Source organism: Acinonyx jubatus, chromosome D4 (genome assembly GCF_027475565.1).
Source record: "Acinonyx jubatus isolate Ajub_Pintada_27869175 chromosome D4, VMU_Ajub_asm_v1.0, whole genome shotgun sequence".
NCBI lineage: Eukaryota > Metazoa > Chordata > Mammalia > Carnivora > Felidae > Acinonyx > Acinonyx jubatus.
Genome location: NC_069391.1, coordinates 52,703,595 through 52,729,864, shown reverse-complemented (window position 1 = coordinate 52,729,864; position 26,270 = coordinate 52,703,595). Strand labels below are relative to the sequence as shown.

General features: G+C 38.7%; 1 protein-coding gene across 13 annotated transcripts in view; it reads left to right on the top strand.

Moving 5' to 3' along the window:
• Window positions 1-26,270, top strand: part of CCDC171 (coiled-coil domain containing 171) — a 304,789-nt gene that overhangs the window by 223,479 nt on the left and 55,040 nt on the right. For 12 of the 13 annotated variants that reach the window (XM_053205079.1, XM_053205080.1, XM_027047203.2 and 9 more), the window contains one exon: window positions 3,419-3,550. The exons of the other annotated variant lie outside the window; for it this stretch is intronic. In XM_053205079.1, the coding sequence (XP_053061054.1) occupies window positions 3,419-3,550 (132 nt within the window). The remainder of the gene's footprint in view (window positions 1-3,418; window positions 3,551-26,270) is intronic. 13 annotated transcript variants of the gene reach the window in all.

The window sequence follows — 26,270 nt, the reverse complement described above, 5'->3', positions numbered from 1 at the left end:
AGTTGAACAGTTGTATAGAATGTAATAAAAATGTATACAATTTGACAAATGAGATTTATATTGTGAAATTCTATGAAAAAATTCATTATATGTTAAATATGAACTGTTACCCATTTTGAAGTAGAAAAACATTATTATATATATTTTATCACTCACAGCTATAAATAAATCACAGGAAAATGATATAGAATCTTAATTAAAGGATGAATAATGATGTGCCATAAACAGAATTAAAGACAGACTTTTGAAATTATAATTTAAAATTAATTTGAAATTTGAAATTAGAATTTAATCTACAGACAGGCGACAATGATTGTTTTCATCTTAGTCCATACTAAAATCTGTATTTTAGAAGGCGAGCTTACTTCTCCTTTTAGGGAAAAAAGTGATTTTACTATTCTCATGTTGTTACTTCAAAATTCTTTTGACAGTAAAGAAATTTATTTTAGATTCTCATATTTGAAAGGAATCCTTTCATATCCACTGGGCAGCGTTTCCCAAAGAAATCCCCCTTATCTCTTTTCTGATTTTGTTTACTTTGTTCTCAGGCTGCCTGTTCTATGTTTTTCACGAACCAATTTAATGCCATACAGGAAGCTCCTATTCCTTACTGTTGTGGGTTGAATCTCTTTCCCAGTGTCCCTTGCTCACACGCTGAAATTCACACGTGCCTTCTGCCTCCTTCTGAACAGTCTCTCCTTTCCCCCTTGGGGTTTTCCTGTTCCTGGTCACCTTCCCTTCCCGCTCCTTTGCTGTGCGCGGCTGTAATTTTATTTGCCCGGCGTCACTGTTTTGCCTTCTCTCAACACGATGCTTTCATTCCCCATACCCCTTCAAATAAAGGAATTCCTAGCCAATCCTTTTTCAAGAGTGAGAAAAAACTTTTTCTAGAAATACTCGGAGAACGTGTTGGATGCCTTCTCTCAAAGTTCTGGCATAATTTAAGAGTGGAAACAACTCTTAAAATTTAGCAGAAATATTTGTGATATTATATTTATGATGTATCACAAGTCACTGTCTCTTGATGGCACTGTCAACGTTCAGCACATAATGTATCATTGAACGAACGTATTAACACGTGCATATTCAAATACTGTCGTAGTTATGATGCCATCAAAAGGACTGCATTTTGAGGTTTTTTTTTTTTAACCTATCTAATGTAAAGAATGAATTTAATCTTGGAAAGTAAATAATGTTGTCGTGAAGATGTTAATTTGATAAGAAGTCACAGTTTTAAATGCCAAATGCCCCGGCTTAATGTTGTTCAGCAACTTTATTCAGAGACTGCGAAACGTGGCTCCCTGTTCCTGTGGACGTCAGGCTTCACAGCTGATGTCTGGTGCCTGATAAGAATCGGGTGAAAGGACCCCCAGGGCTCGAACCGTGTTGTGGATTATACCTACATTGCTTACGGTCCCCCCTCCCCCCTTTGCCCGTATTAGCAATCTGCTTTTGTACTTTGACTTCCAGGATTTCCCTAGTGAATTTTGTCACAGAAAAAAGAGAATCATCAATATCGCAGTTAAACTTGACTTTCAAAGCTAATAGTATCTCATTTGGGGGCTCAAATTTAATAAATTTTCTTTGATTCTGGGTGAGTTTTTAAACATCAAACAATGAATTGGCCAGGGTGCAGTAAAATATTTAGATCTATTGACTATGGTTCAGAAGGGTAGAAGGCAAAACACCAGTGGTTTGATGTTGATAAATTCTCAGCACCTTAATCCACATTAATGTTTTCTTTTATCTGAGTGCGCATTGGTGACCAAAAAAGAAAAAGCGGGAGAAGGTATCCATAAGTATAAACTATAAAAATTAAAGAAAATATACTTGTAAAATATTTTTTTTTATGTAAAGTAAGTTAAAAGCATTCTCATCCTGACTGAAGACTCTGGAGAATGTTTGTTACAGATAAATACACATTCCAAATTGGGACTCCGCTGTGCATACAGTACTCACACCATTATCAAAATTACCTTACGGTGTATGTTTTCTAGCATACACTTTGACATTCACTTATTGACAGAAAGTCTTCTGCTCAACTTGGGAATATAAAGAGTTTTATAACCATAGATTAGCATGAACAGTTAAAGATGTCATCATATGTTTGTGTGTGTTTACTGGTGTAAGGAGACCCTACGCAGTATGATGGTTCATTCATAAAACAAGAAATAACTCAAACAGGTTTTACAAGCTTCCCAAGTAGAATGGAAAAGCGAAGGAGAGTTTTCTATCATATATTGTCGCCAAGTTACATTTGAAGCCGCTCAGGTAAAAGAGAGATATAAATATATTTATTTGAGAAATTAGTGCTATTTTTATAGTTCTCCCATTCTTGACCTTTACTACTTCATAAAAAACACTTTTGATCCTGTGGCTTTAAGCTAGTTGTGTAATATTTATCAAATATGTGGTAGCAAAGAGATACGTTTTTAAAACCAAGTCAGGCATAGGGAAAGTTAGAAAATATGCCTGTGTATGAAACCTACTATCATGAAACTATATAATTAAAAATGAGAGCTCACTGATATTATGGAAAACTAAACTGTGGAATTTTTAAGGCTTTTAATAACTTTGGAAATTAAAAATGAAAACAGACCGGTTTTTGAGCATTTTCTATCTGTATACAGCATATAGGGAGTAGTTTCTCATTTGTCCAGAAGGTGGCAGTGTAATATCAACTGCATGTGATACCTATATTGGCTAGAGAATTGGTGTTTCTCCTGTATCTGTGATGTTTGTATTGTTGCCTTTCCGAATACTTAAAATATAGTACAAATACCACTGATTTCATTCATTATCTTATTTAGAAGTTGCGTGACTGAGTTGGTTTATATGTATTTAGTCGCTAAGACTCAAGTTTAGTAAGAAGAAAATGGGCAAATAAACCTCTGACTGGTATAATTTTAAGTCTCCTTGTGTGTTGAGTATATTTGTTTTTATTCCAGGGTACATATTATTGAAGTTTTCTTTTCAAAGACCAGTACCAAATAACTGTCTTGTCTAATATGTATCAGTTAATACCAGTTAAATTAAACATGTTATTTAAAAAATGATAATAATTAGGAGATTGCTGTTTGTTTTCGATTTTGTGGATGTTTTTTTCCTCCTTTCTTTTTTCTTTTGAGGGTGGAACGGTGAAAAAATAATTCAAAACCTCTTGATCAGAAGAGCTCCAGTGACTCGTCTTCCCTCCCTCATTTCAAGCAGGAGGATGCTTTTTCTTCTTAACATTCTCCCCCAGCACTCTGAATTAGAGATTTATTTGCAACGAAAAATCAATTAGTCCTAAATTTATTCATGGATTTCAGGTCCAGCGATCAATGCAAGTCCACTCAGTGGGCTCAAGGGGACCCAGTTCATCCCAGTTAATGTGTCTGAAGGGGAATTACCATTGATGCTGTTTTTTTCCCTTTAGGTCAGAGATCAGATCTCGCTGTCACGGACTGCGGCAAGTAGGAATGACTTCACCCTGCAGCTACCCAAACTGCACCTGGAGACCTTTGCAATGGAGGGGCTCAAGGGCGGGCCAGAGGTTGTAGCGTGCCAGGTTAGAGTCTAAATAACATTGTTTGCTACTGAGACGCATAGAAAAATAAATTGCACTAACTGGAGAGAAGGAAAGCCTCAAAGTATTGTGAATAACTTAAAGGAGATGCAAATAATTCTTCTTAATTTTTCTTCTACCGTGTAACCCTATTTCACAAATAATTGTGTGTTTTTTTCTTTAAAGCCTCGACATAGCCTGTTAAGTAAGCCAGAAAAGTATTTTTTTTTCTTACCAAGGAAAAATGTGTGTTTTATAGCTAAGTACAGTATGTAAAGAACACACTTTCCTGTCAGCAGAGGACAATAAGACACTAGGCTGTTATCTCTTTAAGCTAGTCTCAATTTGTAGCTCTTATTGTTTTAAATAAATCACTGTAGAGAAAATTATCAGGAGAGATATTTGAAAATTTTCAATGTTAATTCCGAAGTATAGCCAATATTTCTTAGGTAGCAATTTAATTTAAGCAAATGTAGAACCTTACTGGACTTTTTGCACTGAGGAGCATTTCCCCTTGATTTTTAGTTTTAATGAACGACATAATAATATGTGCAGATTGGGTTATTTCATTTATAAAACTCAAAGTACCAAATCCTGAAACCTCAAATAATTGTAAAATCAACTTAATAAAGAAATTTTTTTTCCAGAGCATACTCCTTTTCAGATGCTGTAGGTATCTTTCTAATCAAGGTTACTATTGTGTTATTGTGGGCATTTTTTTTTTTTCCTGAGGGTTAGGACAGTTTTTTAGTTGGACGGAACAAAATTCGGTACGTGCTTTATTTGCCTTTTAATGCCCAATGCCTTTATTAGAAAAACCTATCAACATTGTATAAACTGTAGGAAGCCTGGTATTTCAAAAGAGGCTGTTCTTGTTTAGTAGCATTCTAGAATTTTCAGTGCATTGAAGAGAGAAATAGCTCTTAAAACTCAGTTTCTGTTTCGCATTTTGAGGTTTAAAATAAACTTCATCCTTCTTTAGTGTATGACTCTGTGGAATTTTAATTTTGTACAAAATTAATATCCGTCCAAGTGGGGCTCTGGTAATTTTTTTCTCCATGTTCCATACCCTAATTTAATTTGCTATTAGTGCCCAAATTAATGCTTTACAAAGAAAGAATGCTCATTTCTTTCATTAGGTTGTCCACCAATATATTTAAAATATATACGTGATTTAAAACTAAGCATAAAATGTTTTTATTTTCAGTTATAGGCTGGAATACCATACCATTATTTAGTACAAGATTAAGATGTACATTTTAAATTTGATTACCATTATTTATGAATTCATTGCAACCACAAATACAATATGATTTGAGATTTTTCTAGTGGCCATAAAATAATCCTGTACTTGGCTATCTTGATTCAGGATCTCAGAGGGCTCAGGACTTGTCATAATTCAGAAATAAAGACTTCCCCCAAACTGTAGATTTTAGTGATTTGGAAAGAGACTAATCCTCAGAATGCCAATTTTGGGGGGAAAAGCATGAACTCTCTATGGTTCTGACATCAGTGAAGAGCCAGAAGGAAATGTAGAGACCCATATTTCAAACTGCTGTCTCTTCCAAGTTCTACTATAAATACTTACGCACAAGGCCAATGCCTAAACACTTGGGCTTGTTTTGCAGTGACGTGCTGGGATGTACACGTCAGGTTAGTCATGAATTGAAGTTCAGTACTCCGTGCGGACAAGAACACATGACTTGGGCCATAATAGTTTTTTCCACAGACACGCAGACACAGGCAGGGAGACAGACAGACAGACAGACACACAGAATTGTGGTAGGCTTTGGAGTACTTTGAGAAGAAAGGCTCTGTAGTAATTGATGACCTAAATTTTCATATTAATAGCTACCGTGTCAGTGACCACTTACTATGGACGAGGTATCATGCTTAGTTCATTAAATACTTCATGCTGTCTAATTCTCACAATGGACCTGTCACATGTGGCGTTATATGTCAAATAATGGCATCATTTGCATTTTACAATTGAAAAACAACTACAACAGGTAACGCTCCACATCAATAGCAAGTAAGGGGCAGGGCCCGGAGCCTGAATTCAAGTGTAGGTGTTGTTTGACTGCAAAGCCTGAACTGGTAAAATCTGATACTGGAAGAAAGTCTAGACACCTGTGTTAAATGGTAAGCGCGCAGCCTCTGAGATGTATATAGTGGGATTTTCCTTCCGTTTACAAAATATTCATTATGCATCTACGTAAGATGTAGGTCATAGTTTATGCTGTATTGTGGACAAATTCACAGAGAAAGAAATTTTGCTTCCACTTGACAGGCTAATATTATGGAACACTACTTTTCACCTTTTTGCAGTATGTAAATATGTATATTTATGCTAAGTGTGGTACACACATATTTAGGGATTCAGTGTCCGTTTGGCTTCGTACTCGGTGCTGATGGGGCAGACTGTTCAGAGAGCACGTGTCCTTTGATCGTGCCGAGGAGAGGATCACTGTGCAGGATGTGGTAGTGTCCAACCATTCGGCCAACCTGTACAGCCATCACTGGAGCAGTAGGAGCTGTCCCCGTCTGTCTCTTCCAAAATGGGAGGCTCCAAAATGGAAGGAGGAACAGTGAGCACGAGGGAATGGTGAAGAGGCTTACCCTTTCCCCGCCGGACCCAGGAGAGCAGGTGACTTATGCTCTCCCCCGGGAGAAAATTCAGTTCAGAAAAATGTAGTCTCTGAGCTCTGCTAGCATTTAGCTTCAAGTTTATTGTCCGCAAAAGAAAAAAAAAAAGGCGTAGTCCTACCAATTTCTCAGGCTTGTAGTAGCATTAAGTGAGGCAATGCATGTCAAGTAGAGAACACGGTGCTTAGCCAAGAGAGCAGGCAGTGTATGGTAGCTGTTATGACTGCAGCCACTATGGGACCCTCGTAAAGAGGAAGCTGGCACCAGTGGCTTGTTTTCATTACTTTTATTTTTTTTTATTTTTTATTTTTTTTATTAAAAAATTTTTTTTAAGCTTTATTTTTGAGAGAGAGAGGAAGAGAGAGCGAGCGTGAGTGGGGGAGGAGCAGAGACAGGGAGACACAGAATCCGAAGCAGGCTCCAGGCTCGGAGCTGTCAGCACAGAGCCCGACGCGGGGCTCGAACTCACAAACCGTGAGATCATGACCTGAGCCGAAGTCAGATGCCCAACCGACTGAGCCACCCAGGCGCCCCTGTTTTCATTACTTTTAAGGGTGTGTGTGTTTTACATGGAGGAATGGTTATTTAGGATCTTTTTCTATCTTTCCATTGGCTTCATATACTCTTCTTTGTTTCTTCAAAAGCTTTAAATAACTTTGATTAATATCAGCATCAGCTCCCTATTTACTTTTCCATGTTGCTTGATGTTCCTGTGAGACCATGTCTCCAACGAAACCCTTTGCCTGAGCTCTTATGGCAAGTCCATACTATTGTTACCTGTGCTTTTATATCCCAAACGATAGTGTTATCAGTCAACCAGAAAAAAATTAAAACACCTAGATTAGACAAGTTAGGTGTAGCTGAAAAGTCCAGTATAATGTGAATGCACAGGACTTTGTCATAAAAAATATGCTGTCCATATTTTATAAAGATAATACCGATCACTCATTATCTTATACTTTGAATTTTTTTCTCAATAATTAAGCTATGTAATGCATTAAAAATATTTTTATGTTTATTTAGTTTTGAGAGAGAGAGAGAGAGCAGTGGAGGGGGCAGAGGATCCAAAGTGGGTTCTGTGCTGAGAATAGAGAGCTCAGTGCAGGGCTCGAGTTCACGAACCCTGAGATTGTGACCTTAGCCGAAGTTGGACACTTAACTGACTCCCCCTCCCCCCCGGTGCCCCTGTAATGCATTTATTATCTGGCAAATATTAGCAGGCATGTAATAAATGTTTGTGTCTCCACCCTCATTCAATAATAAGCAACAAGGAACAATATAAATAGTTGACATTTGTTGAGTACTTATTCTGTACCAGTCACTGTGCTAGCCACTTTACATTTGCTATCTCATTTAATCCCTGCAACAACAGTATGAATAGGTGCTGTGATTTTCTCTCTTTTATAAAGGAAGGAGCTAAAGTTTATTGAGATGCAATAAATTGCTAGAGGTTACGTATCCAGTGAATAGGATCCATTCATGCTTTTTATTTCTGCCTTTTGTAAACCATGGCTTGCTGTCTGTGTGCGTGTGTGTGTGTGTGTGTGTGTGTGCGCGCGCGTCTTAAGATTGTCAAGAGGGAAAAAGAATAAAGGAAGGGTCTGTCTGTAGAATACAGTTTCATTTGTGAGGAAATAGCGGAGAGGATAGAACTGCAAAAGAGGCTAACTGGAAAAGTTACTTACTTTACTTTTTACTTACTTACTGTGTATTTTGGCCTTTCATCTGTGAAGTGAAGATAACAAAAATTTCTAACTCCTAATGTTGGTGTGATGATGAAATGGGTTAGCATATAAAGTGCTCAGAATAGTGACAGGTGCATTGTAAACGCTCAGCGTCTATTAGCTGTCCACTAACACGAAAGCTGCATGAGGCCAGGAACTTGGTTTTGTTCGCTGTTGCATAATTCTTTAGGATGAATGCGTGGGGTTGCTGCCTCTAAGGTTACGCACATTCGAAGGCTCTGATATACATTCCTCAAGTGTCCCTGAAAAAGACTTCCAGTTTACTCCTAAATGACCTCTGTTAGGCTTTTAGTTTCCTTCTTAAAAGTTTGGTTCTTTATTTTCCATTACTAAAGGGAAGTGTTATCTCCTTTATATAATTTAGATCTTCCCTGATTTCAGATGCCCGTTGTCACTGGGTTCTTGATTTCCAGAGTTGCCAGCGTTTAGTCTAAGAGTCTCCATAGTGAGGTATAGAGAATATTTGGTGACTGCTGTTTGTTTCACAGATACTCTTTTTCATTTATTTCTGGGTGCATAGCTGTGCTCTGAGTGTTTGAGATTATTGGAAATCTGACCTTTTTGGTAATGTAATAAGGCGTCAAAAAGATTTTAAGCTTATCTAAAGTTGTTATCCAGGAGAGTGTGTGCAATTCTCTTTAACTTCTAAAATGAAAGTATCTTTTAAATGAAAGAACATAAAATGATTTTAGACTCAGGTGGTGGGGTCGAATGGAATGTTGAAATGCTACCCTCTTCAAAGGTTGGAAGGTACTGTCCAGAGAAGGGAAGAGCTGTTTGTCAGGCAAAAGCAATTAGCTGGAAAAATCATAGGGTCCATGTGAGAATAAACACGTTTTGATGAAGAATGCCATCTTTGCCTTACCCACCTGCTTGACAGCTGTAGTCTGTAGCTCACAGAGTATAAATTGTGCCAGTGAGGACTCTAGATGTCCTAGGTTTGAGGCCTAACCTGAGGATCAACGTAAGAATCAGCGTGTTTGCTCTTGCTGTTGGCACCCACGAGAGTAAATGGCATTTTCTGAGGTAGTTGTCGGAAAACTGTCTGAGGTGAGTTGTCGGAAAAGCATTTTTGTTATTTGCTAGTTAAAAGTTGAGAATCCTTCTCTGAAGATTTGATAATTTCTTCAAAATCTCCCGGTAACTAAGCTCTAAGCAAGGCTGAATGAAACAAAACAGAATGTTCAGCTGTTGATGTGTGCAGAGGACTGACTTTAAGACTGTGTTGCAAATTGGGATAACAATTAAATAATTAAGTGTGAGCGCTTAAACCTTGGCTGTGGTCATTATGAGTTAGACCTCATGGTCTTCGATCTGTTATCTGCTAAGAGTTTCGTTCTTGATGGCCCAGAAAACCCAGTGTGTCCATCATTATTGTGCACTTTGACATTGTTGTTTGCCTTCTCACCCTCCCTCTTTCCCTTCCTCATTCCTTCCCTTCTGGTGCCTGTTTGATTTGTACTTTATTTTTGGGGTGGTGATGATAGTGGTGGAGTGGGGGAAGGAAATACATCAATCAGAATTCTAGAGCAGAATGGTAGAGTAACAATGTCAAATTATGCTTTTTTTTGGTTCATATATTTTACCTGGTGATATATGCTACCATTCTTTTCTCAGTCCTTATACCTTATTTTTAGAGACTTATTGTAAAAAGAGAGGTTTTTTTTTTTTACATTTATTGTTAAAACATAGCTTGGGTACTGATGGCTAAGATTTCTAAAAACTATTCAAGTAAGGAGTTATAAGAAGTTCTTTTAAAATATTTAGCAGATGAGATATTTTACATCTTGCATCATGGGTTTTATTTCAGATTGGTGGTAGTTTGAAACACCAAGGGTGTTTTTGATTGTTGCTGGGACTTTCATCATTGCCTTTTGAAAAGGATAGGATGAGGGGTGCCTGGGTGGTGCCTGGGTGGCTCAGCGGGTTAAGTGTCTGACTTTGGCTCAGGTCCGTGAGTTCAAACCCTGCGTTGGGCTCTGTGCTGACAGCCCAGAGCCTGGAGTCTGCTTTGGATTCTGTTCTCCCTCTCTCTGCCCCTCGCCTGCTTGTACTCTCTCTCTCTCTCTCTCTTTCAAAGATAAACATTAAAAAATTTTTTTAAAAAAGAAAGAAATGGACAGGATGACATATGAAGAGAAGGAAATGCATCTGTATTAAGCTTCTGCTGCACAAAACCTCATATTGAGGAATCTCATAACTCCTTACTCCTTAACTCAGCTGAAAATATTCTAGAATTAGTCCCTCTGGGAGTGACCTGGTATCAGTGATCTGAACTGACACTAAGTAAAATCTGAGAGGAATTCTTTAAAAACTAGGCATGATTCATGAAGTCCTTTTTCCAGTTTTTTTTTTTTAAAGTTTATTCATTTATTTTTGAGAGAGACAGAGACAGCATGAGCGGGGAGAGGCAGAGAGAGGGAGAGAAAGAGAGAGAGAGAATCCCAAGCAGGTTCTGCAATGTCAGCACAGAGCCCGATGCCGTGATCCATCTCACGAAAGCAAGAGATCATGACCTGAGCCAAAACCAAGAGTAGACACTTGACCAACTGAGTCACCCAGGTGCCCCGTCCAGTTTTGTTTTTAATCACTTCTTCCTTTGTTTATTTTAAGGAAGAATAATTAGGAAGAAGATAAAATCATAGCAGAGTCAGGATCCCAGGGGTTTGAAGAGGTTATGCAACTTCACTAGAAAGTAACAGGACTGGCTGTAGAACGATGAAGTCCTTCCCCCTGTAGACACAAATCATACAGGTAGCAGGACTTGTCATTGTTTTGTCCAACTGTGTTTTTTGCAAGGAAATACACCATCCCTTCTTGTGAAGCATGAACAGGCTGACGGTGCTATTGGAGTTCTAGGCGAGGATCACTATTTTCTGTGAGCGATTGGCCCTTAGCTCTTCTGGTGCATCAGCTTGTCACCTGTAATGTAGCAGGATTCTCGCACATGGAATCGTGACAACGAGGCTTTTCTTTCTAGGAAGCAACTTTATTCCTGCCGGCACGACTCAGTTGGGTTTGTACCCAAAGAACTGAGCCCCAAATGCCATGTGGCATAGTTTTTTGTGTATTTTCTACTTCTTTGTCTCTCATATATGGTAAGACACACAAATATGCAGTCTCATTAAGTGGTCTCGTGTTACAAGGTCATAAGGGATGTTGACATGTCTGCACATAGCCAAGTTACCTTGAGTTATTTTTTTCTTTAAAAAAAATTTTTTTTTAAATGTCCAATTTTTTTTGAGACAGAGAGAGACAGAGCATGAGCAGGGGAGGGGCAGAGAGAGAGGGAGACACAGAATCTGAAACAGGCTCCAGGCTCTGAGCTGTCAGCACAGAGCCCGACGCGGGGCTCGAACTCACAAACCGTGAGATCATGACCTGAGCCGAAGTTGGACGCTTAACTGACTGAGCCACCCAGGCGCCCAGAGGTTTTGTTTTTTTTTTCTTTCCTTAGGGAGGGGACCCTACCACCGTAACACAGAAGTGACAATATGTGCCCTACTGCATCTTGGGGCAATTATGAAGGTCATATGACATATATGGAGAAAGTTTAAAAATTAAACAGCACTAATAGGTATCTTTAAAAGTGTTTTCCTTTGAATATTTGGCATATAAACATTCCTGGATCAGGTGTGAGCTTGCTTCGTTTTCAATTTCGGGTTGAGATTTTTGTCCTTCTACAAACAGGCAAGTAAGTCAGATCATAGGGAAGTTGGCAATCGTGAATCCACAATTTTCCGTGTGTCGTTGAGTTTCCTGGAAACATCATGTTGATCAGAATAGGAATGACTTTACTAACAGCACAGTATTTGGAGGAGATAAAATAATTCTGTTTGCTTGGGAAAGAGGCGAACACCATCGTATTGGAGAAAGCCTATGGGGAGAGCCAGAATGCTTGGATTCAAGTCCTGTTTGCACTGTAGCCTGGAGCCCCCCATATCCTCTGCAGGTGAGGACGTGAAGCCCGTCCAGCTTTCACTCACAGGACTGGGGAAATCAGACGGCCTAGTGTGCGTGGTAGGGTGCTTTTTTGCTGTAAAATGCTGTGTTAATATAAACTGTATTGGAGTGAGCTGCAAACAGGCCTGGGGGCAGGACAAGTGATTTCCGTCCATCAAGGAAAGTTTTAGTGTTTCAGCTCTTGGAGTTTTCGATTGATGACTTCTTTGGTACAATTGACACTTGAGTAGCAGAACAGAATGTTCACAATCTTGGTGTTTCCTCACAGTTCAGAATAAAGCCCCGGTTAACACTTTGTACTTCCATTTGAAGAATTATTATACAAAGTAACTAAAGAATTACTAGGGGCGCCTGCGTGGCTCAGTCGGTCAACTTTGCCTCAGGTCAGGATCTCCCGGTTAGTGAGTGTTACTGAGTTCTTCGAGACCCCGTGTCGGGCTCTGTGCTGACAGCTCAGAGCCTGGAACCTGCTTCAGATTCTGTGTCTCCCTCTCTCGCTGCCCCTCCCCTACTTGCTCTCTGTCTCTCAAAAATAAATAAACATTAAAAAAAAACAAAAAAAGAATTACTACTGTTTTCATATTTTCTTTGAACTCTGTTGCCTTTATTTACACCATTTATATTTTTTTAGGGGGACTTCAGATTCCATCTCTGAGATGGTGGCGATATTTGCCTGTGTGTGAAATGTTTCAGACACATTTAGTTAAAAACAAAAACACAAAACATGAAAGTACAGAGCATTTTATTTTTTTGGTTACAACAGTCAGCTCCAAGTAGCTCCAAGTAGAAAAGCTGCTAAGTGATATGAACATAATTTCTTTGTCATTAATGTTAAGAGGCAAAAGCTGAATCCCAAACTTGACCCTTTCTCTAGCTTTTTTTCCCCTCATTTTTGAAGCCTATTTAAGTATAAGTATAACCTTACTAGATAATACCTCTTAATACTTATTATTGAGAGACCGAAGTCTGTGAGCACTTGAACTTTCAAATGCTGCCACAGAATTGCTACCAATTTAGCTGCTTGGACAAAAAACAGTGTTTGATGGACTGACTAGGGGAAGACCTGGAAAGGGAAGGGTTATCTACAAATTGAGTGAGTTTATTATGGCTTAGTGATTTGCTGATTGATTTCATTTGCTGTCAGTTAAGGCTCTCTTAATGTCAGTTTTCTTTGCATAATGCCTCGAAATAAAGACTGATAGAAGTTCTTCAGATTGATGCCGCTTATATAAACTGACCCTGATTTGCCCTATTTTACATGACAATTTAAGTGACGGCACTTAGAGGAAAATACAGCAATGAATATGCAACTTAAGGATTAAGGGAAATGCAGTGAATCATTCAGTCTCAAACTAGGTACAAAAGTAATTTCTGGTAATAATTCCACAGATACCTTCAGTTTTATTAAACAGACTGTTACTACTTTGATGTGTGTGTGTGTGTGTAAAGAGAAGGGGAGGGAGTTGAAATGAAAAAGGGAACTGAAAGTGACCCTAAATCTTTTCAAATTATGGTAACTCTTCCTCTCCCCACTTAAACTTGGGAGTTGTTAGAATCACAGTTTAAAAAATATTTTATTTGAAGTTGCATACATGCTGTAATTAAGTAACCAATGAAATGTAGGGTGAGTAATTTTATAGCTTTAAATGCTTTTTGTTTGGTTTCAGAACCTTCTGGTAACAAGCAGTAGTACTCCTCCCCCTGCCCCCCTGCAATGGCCAGAAGTCTCACCATGCTAACTAAAAAGAGGTATAACTTTTGGGAGGCAGATTAATTTAAGAAGTAACTCGATGAAGAAAACACGAAGTACTAATATTTTAACTCCTTTTCTAAGTGAGGGCTACTTAGCTCACGCTTTTCCCTTTTCTCTGGAGAGGATATGATATCACTTCCAGGTCACAGTGCTGTGTTTTGTTACGAGTGTATTGTATAATGCATATTAACCAACATGAGCCTGACTTGGTGTAACTTCATTAGGATTGAAAGGAGGACATAGGAAATAGGGCTCTGAAGTGAAGAAAGTTCAGGAATTCTGTTCATGTAGTGGGGGCTCTGCAAACCAACACTGAAGCCTAGGTGGTATCTGTGACATATTTAAAAGAGGCACACATTCTAGGGGTGCCTGGGTGGCTCAGTCGGTTAAGTGTCTGACTTTGGCTCAGGTCATGATTTCACCATTTCTGAGTTCAAGCCCTGCGTCGGGCTCTGTGCTGACAGCTCAGAGCCTGCGGCCTGCTTTAGATTCTCTCTCTCTCTCTCTCTCTCTCTCTCTCTCTCTCAAAAATAAATAAACATTAAAAAAAATTTTTAAAGAACAAAAACCCAAAAATACCTAGGAATAAACCTAACCAATGAGGTGAAAAATCTATACACTGAAAACTATGGAAAGCTTATGAAAGAAATTGAAGAAGACATAAAGAAATGGAAAAAATTTCCATGCTCCTGGATAGGAAGAACAAATATTGTTAAAATGTCGATCCAACCTAAAGCAATCTACATATTCAACGCAATCCCTATCAAAGTAACACCAGCATTCTTCACAGAGCTAGAACAAATAATCCTAAAATTTGTATGGAACCAGAAAAGACCCCGGATAGCCAAAGCAATCTTGAAAAAGCAAACCAAAGCAGGAGGCATCACAATCCCGGACTTCAAGCTAACTACAAAGTTGTAATCATCAAGACAGTATGGTACTGGCACAAGAAGAGACACTCAGATCAATGGAACAGAATAGAGAACCCAGAGATGGACCCACAAATGTATGACTGACTAATGTTTGACAAAGCAGGAAAGCATCTCTAATGGAATAAAGAAAGTCTCTTCAGCAAGTGGTGCTGGGAAAACTGGACAGCGACATGAAGAAGAATGAACCTGGACCACTTTCTTACACCATACACAAAATAAACTCAAAGTGGATGAAAGACCTCAATGTAAGACAGGAAGCCATCAAAATCCTCAAGGAGAAAGCAGGCAAAAACCTCTTTGATCTTGCCCGCAGCGATTTCTTACTCAACACGTCTCCGGAGGCAAGGGAAACAAAAGCAAAAATGAGCTCCTGGGACCTCATCAAAATAAAAAGCTTCTGCACAGCAAAGGAAACAATCAGCAAAACTAAAAGGCAACCGACGGAATGGGAGAAGATATTTGCAAATGACATATCAGATAAAGGGTTAGTATCCAAAATCTACAAAGAACTTATCAAACTCAACACCCAAAAAACAAATAATCCAGTGAAGAAATGGGCAAAAGACATGAATAGACACTTCTCCAAGGAAGACATCCAGATGGCCAACCGACACATGAGAAAATGCTCAACATCACTCATCATCAGGGAAATACAAATCAAAACCACAAGGAGATACCACCTGACACCTGTCAGAATGGCTAACATTAACAACTCAGGCAACAACAGATGTTGGTGAGGATGCAGAGAAAGAGGATCTCTTTTGCATTGTTGGTGGGAATGCAAGCTGGTGCAGCCACTCTGGAAAACAGTGTGGAGGTTCCTCAAAAAATTAAAAATAGAACTACCCTATGACCCAGCAATTGCACTACTTGGCATTTATCCAAGGGGTACATGTATGCTGTTTCGAAGGGACACATGCCCACCTCCCACCATGTTTATAGCAGCACTATCAACAATAGTGAAAGTATGGCAAGAGCCCAAATGTCCATCAGTGTTTGAATGGATAAAGAAGATGCAATGGAGTATTATTCGGCAATCAAAAAGAATGAAATCTTGCGATTTGCAACTAGGTGGATGGAACTGGCGGGTATTATGCTAAGTGAAATTAGCCAGAGAAAGACAAAAATCATATGACTTCACTCATATGCGGACTTTAAGAGACAAAACAGATGAACATAAGGGAAGGGAAATAAAAATAATATAAAAACAGGGAGGGGGACAAAACAAAAGAGACTCATAAATATGGAGAACAAACTGAGGGTTGCTGGAGGGGTTGTGGGAGGGGGAATGGGCTAAATGGGTAAGGGGCATTAAGGAATTTACTGAAATCATTACTTCACTATATACTAACTAATTTGGATGTAAATTTTAAAAAATAAAAAAGTTAAATTAAAAAAAATTTTTTAAAGAGGCACATGTTCTAGATTTGCAAATAAGACTTAAAATGGTCTTTAGACCTTAGATCTTTGGTTGAATGATTACCTGGTGGAATGATTTGCCCAAAAAATAAATAAATTTGTTTATATGAACTTATTTATTAAATTTATTTATATATAAATTTATTTATTTAAAAATGTTTATTTACTTATTTTGAGAGGGAGAGAGAGTGTGCAAGTGCGTGTGAAGAAGGGGCAGAGGGAGAGGGAGACAGAGAATCCCAAGCAGGCTCCACGCTGTCAATGCAGAGCCTGCTGTGGGGCTCGATCTCATAAACTGTGAGATCATGACTTGAGCCTAAATCAAGAGTCAGATGCTCAACTGGCTGACCACCCAGACATCTCAACCACGAAATTTAAAGTCTAAAAGAACAAATTCCATGTTTTTAATCTTTCCAAAATTCAGAAGAAATGATGAAATCAAAACATGCAGTTTAACCTTGTACATTTATTATGTCATAGGACAAAATGGGAAAAAATAATCTTTATGAGACATTTAGCATAGTGTCTTAGGCAAAGCCCTCAAAAGATAAGTTATTATTATCTAGACAGTGTGTATGAGTTGAGGAATGTTAATTCTTTATCAAGTGAAAAGGAATTCTTTGAAAATGTTGGGGTATTTATAATTACTGCAAATTAAGAGGTTAAATGATTTCTTGTTAGCATTGAGTGGGAGATGCAACCATGACCAATAAAGAGGAAATCCAGGAATTCTTAAAGATATTTTTCTTATTATGTCTTTGTGGTAGTATACTATGACAGGTGGATCCTGGGTGTTAAAACCCATGACTAAGAGGCAAATGATCACAGGTAAAACTTTAGGGAAAGATTTGTTGATACAGAAGTTGCTAGTTTACCTCTGCAGGCATGAATGTCCGTTTAGATTGCATTCGGAACACTTACTACACAAGATGGTCATGTCCATCAAATTTCTGTGATTATAGATTCATACCGTTCTGAATAATTACCTAAACATAAAACATAAATCTCTACACTTGCTAAATGACACCTTAAAAAGAAATGTATATCTAAAACTAACAATACAAACTAGAAAACTTCTGAAAAATTGCTCTCTGACACATCAAACTGTATACATATGTATACATATCACTTTTATTATCAAAAACATAGTACATGCAATAATACCCATTATAAGGATTTCATTACACCCCCAGATTTCTGTGCTTTTGTAGATACTAAGCCAAAGCCCAAGTCAAGACTTCATCTGAAATGGAAGGTTCTTGCTTAATTCATTTATTTTTTAAAGAAAAGTAATATAAAAAAAACCCTTAGTAAATAATTTTCTTAATAACGTCCTTTACAAATAGTAAACCTTTTTTCAAAGGAAGCATCAGGTTTTGTTTTGTTTTGTTGTTTTTAGGTTCCAAGGATTAGCCAATACTATCTAATAAGACACACTTTCTTTCATTTTTGAAAAGAGGAAAGTCTGGGACAACTTTTAAAACCACTCACTCCACCCTGCTCCTGTGTTCTCTGTCTCCCCTGGCTTATTCAGCCCCAGTTGGAGGGACGAGTTGGAGCCCAGACAGGCTCCTCGTGGGGCACTAAAAGTGCTCCCAGCTGAAGTCGCAAGGGAGTGAGCTAGCGCATGGTGTAGGAGAATGGCTGGCCTTCTTTTTCACCGTAGGCTCCTTACTAGGTAGAAACACTTCTATGGGGATATTTGCTCTGGAAAACCCCCTCCTTTTCCTGCTGGTCACTACAGTGGACTTAAAGAAATAAGGCAAAGAGCTTTTGCATACTACTTCACTTTTAAAATTTGATTTTGACATCCTGCCTTAATTTTTGTTTGTAATTCTTAGCAGATTAGTTAGAAACCACACATGTCTGCATGTGTGTGTGCGTATGTGTGTGCATGTGTACGTTGATTTCTAACTCCACTGAAACTAGCAGAATATCACATCAGAGGGGCACCTGGGTGGCTCAGTCAGTTAAACATCGGACTCTTGATTTCAGTTCAGGTCACGATCTCACGGTTTGTGGGTTTGAGCCCTGCGTTGGGCTCCGTGCTGACAGTGTGGAGCCTGCTTGGGATTCTCTCTTTCTCTCTCTCTGCCCCTTCCCCCATGTTCATTCTCTCTCTCAAAATTAATAAATAAATTTAAAAAAATAAGCTTACACAATAAATCACTAAATAATTCATTAAAATCCTTTGTTCTTTTTATGTATGTAACTCCAGTGAAATCATGACCCTGTAGGGGCGCCTGGGTGGCTCAGGTGGTTAAGCAGCCGACTTCAGCTCAGGTCACTATCTCGCGGTCTGTGAGTTTGAGCCCCGCGTCGGGCTCTGTGCTGACAGCTCAGAGCCTGGAGCCTGTTTTGGATTCTGTGTCTCCCTTTCTCTGACCCTCCCCCATTCATGCTCTGTCTCTCTCTGTCTCAAAAATAAATAAACGTTAAAAAAAAATTAAAAAAAAAAAAAGGAAATCATGACCCTGTAAATATCAGTATATATAGCAACAACCCCAAATGATACAATTTTTTCTTACAACACGAGAGTCGTTTTTCATCATTCAGGCCTGCAGCTCCACATCTGAAACTCTGAACTCCACAACTATAAACTGGTGACTTGGAGGCAAAAGTCTGACCTGACCTAATCTTGTGGCAAAACCTGAGAAGAACTGACACGAGGCCGTTTGTAGTTTTAGTTTAACCCCCTTAGTGTGGTTGTTGGAATGTTTTGAGATAGAATGGGTTTGATTATAGAGTGTGCTGCCCTAGCCTGATGAGAGTGCTACTTAATATATGGTGTATGCCCCATTTTCCCACATCCAAAAAAATCCTCCCAAACACATCTGGTTCCAAGGTTTCAAGGAAAGGGTTGTGGGAACCACACCAACATTGTAAAACAGATTCCACACGAATAATGCATCGTATGGCTACAGTGCAAGCTTTTTGTTTTTCTTATAATGACGTACGTTCAGCCTATGGGATGATTCTGTTGCTTTGTTTTGTTTTGAGTATAGTTGACGTTAATGTTACGATAGTTTCAGGTGTTCGATTTAGTGATTTGACAAGTTTCTACATTATGCTGTGTTCACAAGTGTGGCTGCCATCCGTCAGTCTGGAATGGTATTCTGGAGTGAAATTTAAATTTAATAACTAGTATCTCTTACTCTTTGTTTGGGGTCATACAGGAATTGGGTGGTGGTTTTTGCCACCTAGAAAACTCAGACTTCAATACATATATGCAAATCACATATGGCTCTAATAGGCTTTATAGGCTCAGGTCTAATACCCGTTTGCAAACTAAATGTGCATTTCTGTTCCATGAGGGGATCCTCTGAGATGTTGTTTTAGCCCCCCTCCCCCACTTATTTTCTGAAAGCATAGTGGATGAAATTCCTTGTCCCAAACTGTGCATACTTTTTACTATTATCATCTGTCCCTCTGGATGAAGTAATGCAGACTCTTCAAGGGTCTGGAGAGGTCAGCTGTCCCGCTACCCAGGCAGTTGCTCTAGGTAAAGAGAGCAAGGTCACTGGGGAGTCCAAGGGCCTGGTTGTTTACAGCCCTGACTCCTGGTAGTCTCTAGAAGGCTTAGGAACCAGAATGTCCTTTGCTCGAGGAGAAATAGAAAGGTCATTTGAGGGTATTTAGAGATCAATGTGAACCAGGAAATTGGCTTTAGAAAAATAAAATGGCCAGCTCTCTTGATCACATAGATTTGGATATGGCTAATACCATTCAATCATGTAGTGAGCACTTGCCAAGTTCAAGGCATTGTGCTGTATTCTAGGATACAAAGGTGACTTAAATATCTTTTGAGGGGAGTATAGAATTTCCCCTGTATGACCCCAAACAAAGAGTGATATGAGATGGAAAGCATGATTGTTGTAAGAGAGGCATAAAGTACCATAACCTGCCCTTTAGAGATGAGTGAAATTCATTCTTACACATTAGGAGAGGATTAGGAGAGGCTTCATAGAGGAGGTGGCATTTGAATGGGCCTTGAAGGTTATGTAGCTAAAAATCCCCTTTCCTATGAAATGTTTTTGTTAGGAAATACAGTTGGGAAATACCTGGGGTGTGAATCCCAGCCACTAGGTAGCTCAGGCAGTGAAATCTATGGGATGGCCTCATCTCTTTTTTGGGGGAGGGGGGTGGCCTCATCTTAATCTCCTGATTGGCAATGTTCTTTTGTGCTACCAATGTTCTGTGATACTGTGAATAAGTTATGGTCTCTGCAGGATTTCATAGAAATCTTATTGTTTGTTCCTTTGTAATGTACAAAAAGTAAATTCATTTACTTAATTGAATGTCAGAAAGCACTTTAGATCCAATTTGCCCTTAAAACAATGCATACAATATTTTTTCAAAGATATAGTTTAACATACTTCAGTGGATTTTGGTATAGAGTAGAGTTTATGGGGCTTATTGAAGTAGTTGATAACCCTGAATGAAGCATGTAGATTTCTAAACTGATCTGGTGTGTCAGAGTCAGAATGGAATCATGGTAATAAAAGAAAATAAATAAATATTTTCTCTCTTCCTCTCTTTACTGATTTACTTTTTCCTTATATATATTGAAATTTGTTCATGTTGGATTTAATTAAACCACAAAGAAGCCCATCAAATTCTACTAATTCCAGCTAAATGGATTTTTAGCACCTCCGTCTAAGTTAATGTAAAGGTGCGGGTTGTAGATGTCCTTCGCTGAGATTCGTAAATAAAGCTGACAGTCTTGTGTGAAAAGAGGAGGGACGGAGCATTCAGTGTTGTGTGTACACGTGCATGCATTTTCTCTGTTTGTGTAAGTCCAGCTTAGATCAGTTGCACTCTCTGAAAGTGTCTGTTTCAGATGACGGGCTGAGCAGTTTTTCTTTGGTGGTGAACAGCTAGCTCTCAGCCCTGTCAGCCACTTGTTTCTACAACTTCTCTGTGTGTATTAACACCACTCCTTTAAGATAATTTGCATACCGAATCCCCAAAAGATTAAAATTAGGATGTGTCTTTGCTACACTATCATGTTTGATTAAAGCCGCTGGATCTTTGTAGGTCGGTTATGAAACGGACAAATGAGAAGTGCTGGTTATCACTTTGTTCAGTCTCCCTAAAGTGTAAATCAGAAAGAGATTATTGGACTATAAAGTGTCCTTTGTTAAGCCCCAGTATCTTTTGAAGAAGAGAAATAGGCACTCTCAGTATAGTCCACATTATTACTGAAATTGAAAGTCTCACTAAGTCTAGAATGAAGAACCATGCCTGTATTGCATGCTGTTAATTGAATCAAGCTGAACGAGTATATTTGGAACTCCTGCTCTGTATCCAGCCCTGTGCTTGACAGACGGTTGACAGAGGGTGGATGTGTAGTCAGGGAGGAGGAGTTACCAAAAAATCACCTCAGATGTACAGCTCCTAACAGAAGAGGAACAAGACAGGCACTAATATGGGAAACTTCAAATGCGAACACCTACGCCAGCAGTCTTTGGGGAGTATAAAGATGGGGGGAGCGCCTCAATGTATCATTAACTTTGTTTTACATTCTTCTCCTCAAAATTTTTTTTTTTATCCGTTCATCAGTCGATGGACATTTGGGCTCTTTCCAGACTTTGGCTATTGTCGATAGTGCTGCTGTAAACGTTGGGGCGCTTGTGTCCTTTCAAATCAGCATTTTTGAATCTTTTGGATTAATTCCTAGTAGTGCAATTGCTGGGTCATAGGGTAGTTCTATGTTTAATTTTTTGAGGGGCCTCCATACTGTTTTCCAGAGCGGCTGTACCAGTTTGCATTCCCACCAACAGTGCAAGAGGGTTCCCGTTTCTCCACCTCCTCGCCAGCACCTGTTGTTTCCTGAGTTGTTAATGTTAGCCACTCTGACAGGTGAGAGGCGGTATCTCATTGTGGTTTTGATTTGTATTTCCCTGATGATGAGTGATGTGGAGCATCTTTTCATGTGTCTGTTAGCCATCTGGATGTCTTCTTTGGAAAAGTCTGTATTCATGTCTTCTGCCCATTTCTTCACGTTAACTAACTTGAATATAATTTTTTTTTTTTTTTTTTTTGACAGGAAGAGCCTTCCTGGCTTTTTTGAGGAGATAATATACTCTGTGTTTTATCTACTCAGTTTCCATATGAAATTTAAAAATCTGTTATTTTACCAACTTAAGAAATAGAATCACAATGTGCCATGCCTCTCTTAATGGCATTCCTCTCTCTTCCCATCACCCTTCAAATGAACTCCAAACTTCACATCTTGCCCTTGGGCTCCTCGCTATCTGGGCCTTGCCTCTGTCCAACTTCATCTTCTAACACTCTGCCTTTCATTCACTGAGTATAGAGCAGTAAGTATATAGCAATATTGACCTTTTTGCTGTAACTTGAATACACGAAGCACAGTCCCATTCCTAGGCTCTGAGTATGCTGGTCTCCTTACTTGGCATGGCTTACGCCAAATCGTCATGAGGCTCTGTGCTTAAATGTCATATCATGGGGCGCCTGGGTGGCTCAGTCGGTTGAGCGTCCGACTTCGGCTCGGGTCACGATCTCACAGTCTGTGAGTTCGAGCCCCGTGTCGGGCTCTGTGCTGACAGCTCAGAGCCCAGGGCCTGTTTCGGATTCTGTGTCTCCCTCTGTCTCTGCCCCTCCCCCCGTTCATGCTCTGTCTCTCTCTGTCTCAAAAATAAATAAATGTTAAAAAAAAAATTAAAAAAAAAATGTCATATCATGAACAAGCCTTCTCTTGTCATTAACTAAAACAGCCACCCTTCTCCCTTTGCACTTCATAGCCTTGACCCTGTTTAATTGTCCTTCATAGCACATGACCAATATATTTGTCTATTATCTGTCTTTCACTGGAATGTAAGACCCCTGAGGGCAGGGCTTGGTCTTCACCGCTGTATCCTCAACACCTAGAACTTAAGTGCTCAGAAATATTTGTTGAATACAATAATGAATGAACTGAGATTTTCTCTATTGAGAAATTGCACACTAGGGAAAAGAACAAGGAGTTTAGAGTTAGATGGACTTCGGATTTCCAGTTGTGTCATTATTAGCAATGTACTCTTTTTGTTTGTTTGTTTTTAACTAAGCTTCATGCCCAGCACAGAGCCCAGTGCAGGGCTTAAACTCATGACCCTGAGATCAAGACTTGAGCTGAGTCAGATGCTTAACCAACTGAACCACCCAGGTGACCCTAGCAATGTGCTCTTAAGAAAGTTAGGTATGGACTCTGATCCTCAGTAGCTTTATAGGTAAATTGGGCTAAATAATTCCTATTTTGCAAGTACAGCATAAAGCTTCAAGATGATGCATTTTGCCATGGAAAACAGAACTGTTCAGATTTGTATATGTTATTTAGTACACCTAGAAAATACCCTTCCTTTGGTTGAGGAGTCTAAATCACCCTGCACAGATGTGTCTATTACTTAAAATAAGAAGGAGAGAATAGTAGTCAAAGTAACTCTGATCTCCAAGGACTGTACTGTTATCAGAAGTGCGTATAAACATTTCTGCATTTGGTGCCAGATATTATGGTTTTGACATTTGGACAAAGCTAGACTGCCTGAATTCCAGCTCACACCAACTGAATCCCAAAACTTATCTGTACACTCATACCATACGAAGTCTTCTTTCTCTCTGTCGATAGAATCCAAAGCAGCCTAATAACCCCCATTTTATAAAACTACCAGTGATGTCAAGACATAGTAGGTGCTCAGGAATGGGAACTCGAATAATAACATATTTTTTCCTGAAGGAGAGTTTATAAAGTAATGAGGTTAAGTCTCTTCATCATTTGCTTTGACCCATGATTAATTCTGTGTTCCCCAATAACTAAACTACTCTCACTTTATCAATCTTTATTCATTAATAAACCCTGTGCCAGTTGTATAATTTACCATATGATGGACATTTTGCATGTTGCTTGATTTTTAAGTCCTAAAGCAAGGTAATTTATAATTATGATAGTAATAATGATAATTATATTATTATTATCAATCTAGCAGTATCTTCTGAGAAACTCATTTCTTTTAGAATTTGTTAAGATCACTGTTCTTTTTTATGACTTCACGTCCATATGCAAGAGTTTCCAAGAGAAACTTTTTTCTCAGTCTCTGATTATTTTGCTGATGGCTTTTCCATATTCTTGTAGGAAACCAGTGTCACGGCTTATCCCTTTGGTCTTTCTTTACAGTACCCTTTAGCATAATAAGAGCAGTAATCACCATTAGTCTAGAAGCTGCATTTAGCTTCCAGATTGGCTTTGATTCAGTTCTGGTTGGAAATAACATATTTGAAAAAGAATTGGTCTTGTTCTTGGCACATTTAAGTTGTATATGCCATGGTTGAGTGGAGGCCAGAAAAAAGTTTAGAATCTAAACACGATATAAAGCAAACATCATTTAAAAAAAAAATCTGCTGCCGAAGTATTCTGCAACTCTGCGGAATATGGTTTCCCATGAGGCTCCTTCTCATACCTGAAAAGCTACTATATTTACATCCTTCAAAGTGGTGCCAGTAAAAATTTTGAGTGATGGCATAAGTCAAGTGCACGGCCATTTCAAATGGCAAAAAGGGGAAAATGAACTTTGATATTCTCTTTTTCTTATATATAATAACAGCAACAAAACATACCTGAACTGTATGCAATATGGAATCAAGTCAGTTCATACTATTTTGTCTTTAGTTGTGCTTGACTAAGGAGATTGTGTATTTGTGACACAATTTTTTCCTTCTAATAGCCCGACACATTTACTATCCTCATCATCGTCACCGTCATTACAATGAAGCATTTCAGTGTCTGTTTGTACATTGCATTAAATATCTAGTTACACATGTTTTTAACCATGCCCTGTACTAAATAAATAGGAGCACATAATCTTAAGTGGATGGCAGGGGCCCAGGCCAGTCTCTAAAGCAAACAGAGTAATTCTAGTACATGCAAACAGACCCCTAGGACATCTAGGGTCAAAAGGAGGTTGTCCAGGAATGGAAAAGCATCTTGTATGAGAGAGAGGTGAAACCTCAGCTCACCAAAATCCTAGTTGCTACATAAAGGAAAGGTCATTTTTCTACCAGGTAATTTTCTGGGTATGAGAGGATAAAAGCCTTCTTTAGTCTTAGCAGGTAAAATGGAAATTAAGTAGAACCTCTTGGAGTCCTGTTCCTTCCATGTATATGTCCAGTATGCATGGATCTCATTTGGAATGAGAATTTATGAGTCAGAAGAACCCGTTCTGGGTGGGCAGGACTTGGGATATTGGTCTTTTGGGGTCTTGGTATTTTTCTTCTGATGTCTTTCACTGATAACGTCAGATCCTCAAGTCAAGATGTTAAGAGATGTACAACACATTGCCATTTTACATACATAAGTCAGTTAAACACACTAGAAGTTGTTTTCCCAAGGCTTCTCATTTTTCAAAATAATCTATTGTATGAATAATAGATTTGCTTTAATTTGTAAACTTAATTTTCTTCTCATTAAAATGAACTCACAGCCTTCTTTCAAATTACATTTTTCTAGAACCCAGAGGTTTGGGGGGCCAGTATAGAAATAATGTAACATATTAGGACAGAATAAGGATTCATTAATTTGTGGCAAATGTTTATTGAACCCATTCTATAGAATGAAGTAAATCCTTAAGAAAATACCACCTGAAGTTCCTTTACTTGAAGTAAATATTTATTTCCATTACATAAGTGAAAATTGGTTGTTCAGAGGTAGTGCAGTATAATAATTATTGAGTTTGAGATCTTTGAAAATCCCGGTTTTATAGCAAAATTCAAGAGGGGCTTTTCTTTTGTACCTTTTCCATCAATAGAGGAGAGAGCGTGGATTAAATTGACACTTAAATGAATGTTGTGATAGACTAGCCGTGCAATTTTTTGAAACTTGGAAAGCCTAGATTTATTCTGCTGGTTTTACTAAGAAACTTTGTATGATAGACAGCCAAAACCAAACAAACCAAAAACCCCACTAAACCAATATAAAGCAACCTGGGAAACTTGCAGCATATGGAATGAGCAGGGGCTTTGGAATTGAACAGACGTGAATTTGAATCTCAGTTCCATTATTTATGTGCTACGACCTTGGATAAGGTACTTAGAACATCACTGAGCCTTGGTTTCCTAATCTGTAAAGTAGAGATAATATGAGTCCTTAGAGGATTATTGCCAGAATTAGAAGAGTATGCAAAGCTCATACTGTGATGTTTGGCACATAGTAACTGCTTTTGCTAAAGACTGGGGTCCAGGTAAGCTTGCAGTGTGGGAACTATGAAGGAAGC